Below are 9,736 nucleotides of genomic sequence, written 5' to 3' on the forward strand. Positions count from 1 at the left end.
CCCAACTAGGGACGCTGCCCCCAAACCCCACTTAGGGCATTATCTCTTAACTCCCACCAAGGAATTCTGCCCCCATTGAACTCCCGGGTTCAAGCGTATTTTGTGGTACCTTAACACTGCAGTCTTGAGTTTTTTATTTAAGGGTTTGGAAAAGAAAAGATAAGAAAACTTTTATTTTTTCATTCTTGAGTTTTTTCATTAAAAGAAAAGAAAGAGAATTGAAAGAAAAGTTAAGGCTTTTTTCCTCCAAAACTTTCCAGCCAAATATGGCCTGATTCTAAAGGAAAGTTTATAATCATATACAATACTACTAATTTACCCTATATTTTCTTTTCTATCTAACTCCATAATGAGTACATGATTGTAAAGTTACAATTTTTTTCCTATCTTTTCCTTCCTATCTAACTCAAGAATGTAATTAACACTTTCTTTTCTATTCTTTTATTTTAACTCGAGAATATCTTTTAAATATATAATTTCTTTTCATTTCTTCCGCTATCTAATTTTATCATTTCTTTTCCTTGTATTTTAAACCCGAGAATGCAGAGGAAAGGTACTATTTGATATAATGTTCTCGAGTTACATTCTTATATTCTAAGGCAGACTTGGTTTGGTGTCTAGTTGATCGTCATTCCACAACATGTTACTGCATCTTTCTAGGACTTAACCTTTTAATTAAGGTATATTGGTTTTTATTAATCTCAGCTATCATATTTTTGTCACTGTTGGTCCCAACTAACCAATTGGCTGTTGACAGACCCCCCCCTTTTAACGCATTTATTCCCAGCGGTCCGCGACTAACAGAATTCTAACGTCATTACTTGCAATTCGTCGGAAAAACGCTTTTGGTTGAGAAAGTCACATATTTTGCCGGAAAACTCAACCTGAACAACTCCATCACCAGTTCACCACCAACCAACCACTACCATGTGAGCACCACCAACCGATTCCCACGATGGTTCTAGGGCTCCGGCGACCTCAATAATTGATATTTTTACTAGAAAAAGGTTTATAAAGGTCCGATTCAAGGTTACAAAGATGTTTGGGACGAAAAATATTGAGTTTTCTCGAAAAATATGAGTGTTCCAGCAAAAAACGTTTTTCCGGCGACCTACAACTAACGGCGTTAGAATTCTGTTAATCATGGACCGTTGGGAACAAATATGATAAAAGATAGGATCGTTATCAGCCAATTTCATTAATGGAGACCGATAACGACCAAAATATAATAGTTGGGATTAACAAAAACCAATACACCTTTAATTTAATCAATGAGTTGCATTCATCTTTGTTTAACATTTTAACTAAATGGATTTACATGTCAAACTGTTTACAATCTAGTTATCGAACGTATTAGATTAAACAAGCTAAAATCGGATTATATAAAAGACTTGTTTGGGCCGCCTTAGTAATTAACTCACAAGTTCGCCGTTAGTAGGGGTGTTCATGGTTCGGTTCGAAACCGAGAAATCGCCCAAACCGGCCATCGGTTTGGTTTCGCGGTTGGTTTTTTTTTCTTTACTCTCGGTCGGTTGGTTTGAAAATTTCCAAATCGTAGTGAACGGTTTGGTTTACGGTTTGAACCGAAAACCAACCCCATAAAACCGGACCGGACTGTATGATTTATTTATATGTATCTTTTAAATATTTCATATAATATATATGTGTATATAATATACACTACTAAATATTGATAAATATTATAATAAACAAAAAAAAGTGGACTAAGCCCTAATAAAAAATGCAAAAAACTTTAATTGGCCTTTTGTGTTTTTAAATGAGATCCTAAAAAGGTAAAAATAAGTTGTTTGTTAAATTACATAAATTATTGTGACTTATACAATATTTACATATTATGAATTATTTTGGACATATTATATAAGACCGAACAAGACCAAACCGCGAAACCAAACCGGACCAAACCGTTATTAACGGTTCGGGTTGGTTCGGTTTAAGAGTTCAACGGTTCGATTATGATTTACGAAAATAAAAAACCGTTACTAACGGTTTGGTTCACGGTTTGACCTAAAAACCACGAAAATCAGACCGCGAACACCCCTAGCCGTTAGCATTATGGATAAGATAAGATCAGTAATGAAAAATAACGATACCAAAAACTTACCGGTACCATTGAAAACACCAAGAATACCAAAACCAAACGATACCGATAAAGAAACCGAAAAATTAAAAACAAATATTCGTATGACCCCAACACTCTCGTGTTCTATAATTCACAGGCAGAATTTTATCTTTCAAAAGCCTTAAAAGAATCAGACAATAATAATAATCTTATTAAACCATGAGTCGAGTTGTTGATATACACCTGTTTCAGACGACATGTTCACTGATGTTCTTCACATGTAAATCACATGATTTTAGTGGAAATCATGTTCAATTCAAGAAGAACCCAACAATCCAAGCTTCATTACAAGGTTTTATATTCAAATTTTATAAAATTCTTGTTTTTTTTTAAATTAAATATTTGTTTATGTTCTTCAGCAGTTAATTCAGAGATGGGGTTGGATTATAATTATATAACAGATAGATGTTCACTTCCACACAAGGTAATTTTTATTATATTATATTAATATTTGTTTTGAACAAGATATACAAAGTCAAATGTAGGGTTTTAAAAATGTGAAATTGGTATGAATTTTATGACTAATGGTATCCCAACATCATTCTGTTACTACTTAGTAGTAGTTACTGTAATTTGCATTTTGTACAAAAAAGATTAAAAATAAAAGCATCTATTTTGAAGTTGATCATAAGTCCTTTGACCTCAAAAGTCAAACTTTATTATGTAGAACAAAAGCGATAAAGTAATAAAAGAAGAATGTTATTGAATTATGAAAACTGAAACGGTTACGATAGAGCACTTTATATAGGGGATTTCTAAATTTGGGAGGGTTGCCAAATTTTCGATATTACAAACGATAATAGAAATAAGGGCATAAATTACATAGGATGGCTAGAGAAACCTTAAAGCTAAATTTTGAAAGGTTTAAATGTTGCGAAACTTGGCAAAAAAAGTTTTCTCTGGCGGAATTTAGGGCCTAATGATGGAACTTGGGCCCAACAGATGGGCCACTGTGGTTTGCCACAAGGTCGGCTTGCCGAGACCTTTCCGTTGACTAGTAATGGGTCACGTAAGTTCACTCGAAGCCCAAGTTATGCCCTTTTTAAGTTTGGACGCGTAAAGCTAAATTTTTGCGAAAGTTAGCAAAAAAAAAGGTATTATCTGGCGGAATTGAGGGCCAAATGATGGAGTTTGGGCCTGACAGCCGGCCGATAGTGTTTTGCCACAAGGTCAGGCTTGCCGAGACGTTTCCGTTGACTAGTAATGGGCGACGTAATTCCACTCATAGCCCAAGTTATGCCCTTTTTAAGTTTGTACATATAAGAGTTTGCTAGCTTTTGGAGCAACTTCTCATCTTGCATAACAACCGATTCAATGTTTTCAGGTTAAAGTAGAAGATGGGAACATATATGATACGCTTCCTAATGTTGGATACCTTAAAGAGTTACAAAAGGATGAACTTAACGGGAAAGTTGTCATGGTTAGGTTTGATTCCAGTATCTTATTCGGAAAAAACCAGGATCAAGATGCTAAATCGTTCGTTAGTGCGGTTAAAACCATTAAATACTTGCACAAAGCTGATGCAAAGGTGATTCTAATTAGCAGTTGGTCTGTCAAAACCAACTCAAACCTCCATTCAACAGATTCTGTTGCAGTCTATTTATCATCCATTCTCAAGCTAAGAGTTGTACCCATGAAGTCGTTTCTTGAAACCCCCCCAAAAGACGGTATCTTTCTTCTTGAAAATCTTTCTCAAGTCAAAGAGGATGTAGCAAACTGTTCAAGGTTTTCAGAAAAGTTATGCGAGCAGTTTGATATTTTCATAAACGATGCGTTTTCGCAGTCGCATAAGGTTCTTGCATCGACGGTGGGTGTGACATCTTACTGTTATGCTTCGGTTGCTGGTTTCCAATTTGAGGAGAGTTTGTTACAACTCAAGAATGCATTCGGGACAAAAAGGAATCCGTATATCGCCATGGTATTATTCGTTAACAACACTTAAGGCCTTAGATCTAAAGTTTAGTACTTTTTTGGAGAATTTTTAATATACGGTTACAAACTTGTGAAACATCATATTTACCCATTTCATTAAAACTTAAAATCGTGTCAGACACGTGAACCCAAACACGACATGCATATTGGCGGGTGGGCTGACCCAAAGACAACTCGAAATTGTTTAATGTTTTATTGTTTTCACATATTATTAATTTTTTTAAAATTTGTTTTTATCATTAGCTTAAAGACATAACAGTGCAGGTTGGGGGAGGTAATCTTGTAGAAAAAGCAGCTGCTGTTAAATATTTGGTTTCTAGTGCTGACGGCCTGGTTTTTGTTGGAAATATGGCATTTCAAATAATGCACGCGCTTGGATTGCGCGTGCCTAAAAAATTAGTGGAGGTTGGAGCGGTTACAGAAGCTGTTAGAATATTACAATTTGCGAATGCTAGGAATATTCCTATTTTGTTACCAAAAGATTTTTGGTGTGTAAGTGGTCATATCAAAATACCGGAGTTAGTTCCGGTTCATGGCATTCTTGAAGGTAAGTTTTGACTTTTCTTAAGATTAGTCAAAGTCAACGTTATTGTTGACTAATTCAAGCTTTTTCTTGATATGTTTGATTCTGTTAGGTTGGTCACCTGTTGCACTCGGGCCAAGTTCCTTGGATGAAATAACTACCGTACTTTCGAAATCTAAGGTGATGAATTATATTTTATGAATCTAGTTTAATAAAAGTTTATAGGCCTGTAAATGAACCAAACGAACACAAATGGAGCATATTCGTGTTCGTTCGTTTAACTTTCACCGAACAAATGATCGAACACGAACAACTAAACAATCCGGTTTGCTTGTTCGTGTTCGTTTGTTAAGAAAATGAACATGCACGTGTTCGTTTATGTTCGTTTGTTATCTGTATAAGTGTATAATCATGGTTCACGAACGTAAACAAATGAACATAACTAAGCTAAAACCAATTGAAAGTAAATGTTAACAATTATGTGATGGGCCTAAAAAGTTATTGAAAATAGACTATGTTGTAATGGGCCTAAAAGTTTTAAATGAATATATTAACGAACAAAAACAAATGAACTTAATGAACGAATATACACGAATTTAAATAAAAGAATGTTTATGAACATAAATAAACGAATGGGACAAGTTTTCATGTTCATTTAACTAACTGAAAGAAACGTTCCGTTCATGTTTGTAAACAAACAATCGGTTCATTTACAGGTCTAAAAGTTTATACTTTCTTTGCAACACTGAACTCACAAACAAAAAAAACACTATTTTTTATACTTCAATATTACGTACTTTATCTATCTCTTCTAAATCTATACATTTTCTATAAATTGCAGAAAATTGTGTGGATTGGTCCGGTTAAGTTTGATTCGTCCAATCAGGATAGCAATGGGACCTTAATATTGGTCAAACTGCTTAGAACATTAAGTCAAAGAAATTGTGATGTTACAGTTGTCGGTAATATGGCGTGCAAAGCTTTGATGGGAGAATCAGAAGTTTTATCATCTTGCAATATTATTGAAAATGCTTCCGTTATATGGGAATTTCTCAAGGGAAGAAAGCTTCCTGGACTTATGGCTTTGGACAGAGTACGGTTCGCTTCTTGGTTCGAGTTGTTTATGTTGTTGTTGACACTTCTCAAGTCAAAAGGCTCTAATTTTGGCCTGTGACTTATGCAAGAAATACGGTTTTATTGTGTGCAGGGTTATCCATACAGCATTGATTGGCACACGGTTTATGATGATCCAACTCGGCCTTTGCTGGTTGATATTGGAAGTGGTATTGACTTTTCTCTGTTGACTTCTTGTGTTCATATGGCGGTTCTTTGCTACAAAAAGTCAAATATAGCAATTGATAAAGTCAAATCACAGGTAACGGATTGTTTCTCTTTGGAATGGCTAGAAAGAGGAAAGATATGAACTTTCTAGGCTTGGAGATGAATGGGAAGGTTGCCTGCTTTTTAAATTCCGTGATTAAAAATTTCGCCTTTTTCATCTTCCAAATGCTAAACTTTGTATTCTTCTTTTTGCATCTTGTAACCTTGCAGCTCGTGAACCGTTGCATGGAAGCCGTTTACCAATCTGACTTTAAAAACAAGTACAACTTCTAATGACATTTTCATAACTTATGACAATTTCATCATTAATAAATTAGCTATCTTTTGAAAATAATTAACTGTCAGATACTTCATTGAAACAAACGCAACATCAACATTTCGCGCTATTGTTTCAAGTTATCCTGGCGAACTGGTTTTTGCATCAATACAGGTAATTAAACATTTAATTTTAATTTCATAGGTTTTTATAACCTTATCCTTGTTTTGTTTTTAAGGAACTAAGATTTAGGTACAGATGGTCCTGGTCCCTGTGGTTTGGGCAAGGGCAACGTAACAGGTTTGGGTACTAACTTTGGAAGGTTGCGTGTTTAGTGTTCGTGGCTTTAGCTTTGTAATAGTATTGACGCCAACATCTGTTAACTTTTCTGTCAAATGTAGATAAAATGACCAAAATACCCTTAAAACATTAAAAAACAAAAAACTAAAATTCATACTCTGTGCTTTTGTGTCATCACCTACGTTTTACGCAACTACCAACCACTGAGTTTTACCTTTACCTTTTTGTTTTTTAATGTTCAAGGGTATTTTGGTCATTTTATCTGCACTTAACAAGTTAGTACCCAAACGTGCAACTTTTCCAAGTTAGTTCCCAATGCCGAAACCACAGGGACCATTTGTGTAATTAATTCTAAGACTTATTATGCAGTGCCCAAACCCGGACATTAATAAACCAGAACATAGGTGGAAAATGGTGCAGCGGTCCCTCATTGAAGCCATCAGGGACCGGCTTTCCTTAAATGGAAAGGTAACAGTTTCATTAAAATGTGGTGTTATATCATTTTTTTCTGCAGTTTTATTCATGTTATTTTTGACATGTTGAAAAACAGGTGTTCTTGCAATCTGATATAGAAGGTGTTGCATTGAGGATGAAACAACAGTTTTTGAAATATGGGAATGGTGAGTTCACCGTTGATCACCAAGAAGAATGGTTGAAGGAAAACCCGTTTGGAGTTCAGTCCGATTGGGAACAACATGTTCTGCAGCGTGGGGCTCCGATGTACAGATTGATGCTTTCTAAATCGGTAAGATAATTTTTATTTTAGTCGTTGAAGCTCGGAAAATAAATTCAGTTACATAACATCATTTTTTGTCGTCTCTTGCCATCTTTAATCATGTATGGCCGATGGCGCCTACAATTTATTCAAAAAAATGGTTTATAAACAAATAAAGATTTTTATAATGATCATCAAGTTTAAAAATGTTCTTGCTCACGTAGGTGAATTGATATTAACAGAAATAAAATATCTGGGTTTTGGAATAACTCTCCAATACTTCTATTAATCCAAGAAAAATAACTCAAAAACTTAAATTACAATCCATACCATAACTCGGTATTTATAACCAAACCTATACGTGTTAGACTATAACTAGGATTGCTAATAATATAATTAATTCAGATAATTAATCCAAACTTGATAATTATCTTTTATCCTTAACTAACTTTACTTGCGCTCAAAGACTCCTTCCTTGACCGCAAGCCACATATAATTAAGGACGATTCGGTAATTAAATCCAACAATCACCCTCCTAATTTCCAAACCGGAACAGGGAGATCTTTAACACCGAGCAAATCCCGCATCTCTTTGAACTTAATTCTTGCAAGAGCTTTCGTCAATATATTGGCCCGTTGCTCTTTGCCACTGATATGTTCAACTTCCAATTCACCATCTTGAACACAGTCCCGAATAAAGTGAAAACGGGATTTGATATGAAAAACAGGATTTTTCACGAGTGCTATGGCAGACGTATTATCGATCTTTAATACCACCTTCTGCAATGCCTTTTCAGTAACCTCGCTTAACAACTCTCGAAGCCAAACGGCTTGACCCGCGGCTGCCGATGCCGCCATATACTCTGCTTCACATGAAGATAAAGCAACTGTACTTTGCTTTTGAGAACACCATGTAATAGGAGCATCACCATAGTAGAACACGTGACCCGTGGTGCTCCGACCATCATCTTCATCGATATTGTGACTACTGTCACTAAACCCAAGTAGTAAACCGGTTCCACCTCGACCATACTTAATGCCATAATTTAACGTGCCTTGTATGTATCGCATAATCTGTTTCATCGCCACCGAATGAGGAACTCTCGGGCTTTGCATATACCGACCCACCACTCCAACCGAGTACGCGAGATCGGGTCGAGTATGAACCAAGTACCGAAGGCAACCGACTTGTCGTCGATACTCTGTTGCATCTACTTCCGGTTCTGACTCAAGCTTTGACATCTTGTCCGCGGGCTGCATCGGACAATAAGTCGGATTACATGATTGCAAATTAGCCTCTTTCAAAATCTTCAACGCGTAGGCTTCTTGTTTAATTGCAATCCCGTCCGCCATTTGATTAACTTCAATCCCCAAATAATAAGATAATTTACCCAAATCGCTCATCTCAAACTTTTCCGCCATTTGTTTCTTGAACTCGTTAATTTCGGTCTTATCCGAACCCGTCACCACCAAATCGTCCACATAAACGCCAATAATTAGGACCGATTTCGGTGTGTGTTTCTTGTAAACTGCTTGTTCTTTTTCACACCTTTGGAATTTTAGACCTTTAAGAATCCCGTCTAGCTTGGTATTCCAAGCTCGTGGAGCTTGTCTTAGACCGTAAAGAGCCTTAGAAAGTTTGTACACTTTTCCCTCATGCCCCGGTTTTTCAAATCCCTCCAGTTGTAAAACATATACTTCTTCCTTGAGCTCACCGTGCAAAACCGCGGATTTAACATCAAGATGATGTAAATCCCACCCATTACTAGCTGCAAGGGCAATAAGAAGTCTTACGGTTTTGAGTCGAGCTACGGGTGCGAACGCGTCTTCGAAATCAATCCCGGGTTGTTGCACGTAACCTTTTGCAACGAGTCGGGCTTTATACTTATTGATCGTCCCGTCGGCACTTCGTTTGATCTTAAATACCCACTTGAGCCCAATAATTTTTGCACCGTTTGGCGGGTCGACAAGAGACCACGTTTTATTTTTCTCAATTGACTCGATCTCTTGTTTCATGGCCCGTTCCCAATTAACGTCTCCTTTCGCTTCGGAATACGAACCCGGTTCTCCATCAGTAGTTATTAAATGGACTTCATCACCTCTTACCACCCCATCTTCGATCACGTAATCATTTAATCGTAACGGAATCGCGCGCGTTCTGGTGGATTTGCGGGTCAGATTTTCAGCTGCGTTTTGGGCCGAACCTGGGCTGTTTTGGGCTGTAATTGCTGGTTCATTTTCTGCAGCAGCTTCTGTATCTTCTTCGTGTGTTGAATGGGTCGGGTCAGCTGTGTTATCTGATTCGATAGCTGCAACCGAGCTGCCGAAACGAGCTGAAGACTCGGCTGCTAATTCTGTGTGATCAGTAGGTTTGATGGGCTGATTGTCTTGTGTTATAAAACCCGGTCCAACTTGAATTATAAATTCTTTTTCTTCGGGCTCGGTTTGTATTTTAACCCATTCCCAGCCTTGTTTTTCATCAAACTGAACTTCCTGACTTACATAAATTTTCCGGTGAGTCGGGTCGTAC

General features: G+C 36.7%; 1 protein-coding gene across 1 annotated transcript; it reads left to right on the plus strand.

Moving 5' to 3' along the window:
* Nucleotides 1-2,255: 2,255 nt before the first annotated feature.
* LOC143633179 (phosphoglycerate kinase, cytosolic-like) lies at nucleotides 2,256-7,287 on the plus strand. The gene is made up of 12 exons (XM_077101555.1): nucleotides 2,256-2,432; nucleotides 2,500-2,564; nucleotides 3,465-4,058; nucleotides 4,337-4,619; nucleotides 4,708-4,775; nucleotides 5,437-5,688; nucleotides 5,803-5,878; nucleotides 5,971-6,047; nucleotides 6,147-6,196; nucleotides 6,282-6,366; nucleotides 6,862-6,960; nucleotides 7,043-7,287. Exons 1-12 carry the CDS (start codon nucleotides 2,300-2,302, stop codon nucleotides 7,244-7,246), a joined length of 1,986 nt encoding a protein of 661 aa, XP_076957670.1. The 5' UTR covers nucleotides 2,256-2,299; the 3' UTR covers nucleotides 7,247-7,287.
* The last annotated feature ends 2,449 nt before the right edge of the window (nucleotides 7,288-9,736 follow it).

This window comes from Bidens hawaiensis, unplaced genomic scaffold, assembly GCF_021521415.1.
Source record: "Bidens hawaiensis isolate Kalapana, Puna unplaced genomic scaffold, B.hawaiensis_p1.1 tig00000055_1, whole genome shotgun sequence".
NCBI lineage: Eukaryota > Viridiplantae > Streptophyta > Magnoliopsida > Asterales > Asteraceae > Bidens > Bidens hawaiensis.

What these genes read in the sequence shown, in the direction of transcription:
- LOC143633179 (XM_077101555.1), top strand. Translation starts at nt 2,300, where the DNA reads ATGAGTCGAGTTGTTGATATACACCTGTTTCAGACGACATGTTCACTG. An exon ending in GATGTTCACTTCCACACAAG is followed by an intron (nt 2,565 to 3,464) that starts GTAATTTTTATT and finishes CAATGTTTTCAG; the next exon opens with GTTAAAGTAGAAGATGGGAA. An exon ending in GCTGGTTGATATTGGAAGTG is followed by an intron (nt 5,879 to 5,970) that starts GTATTGACTTTT and finishes GTCAAATCACAG; the next exon opens with GTAACGGATTGTTTCTCTTT.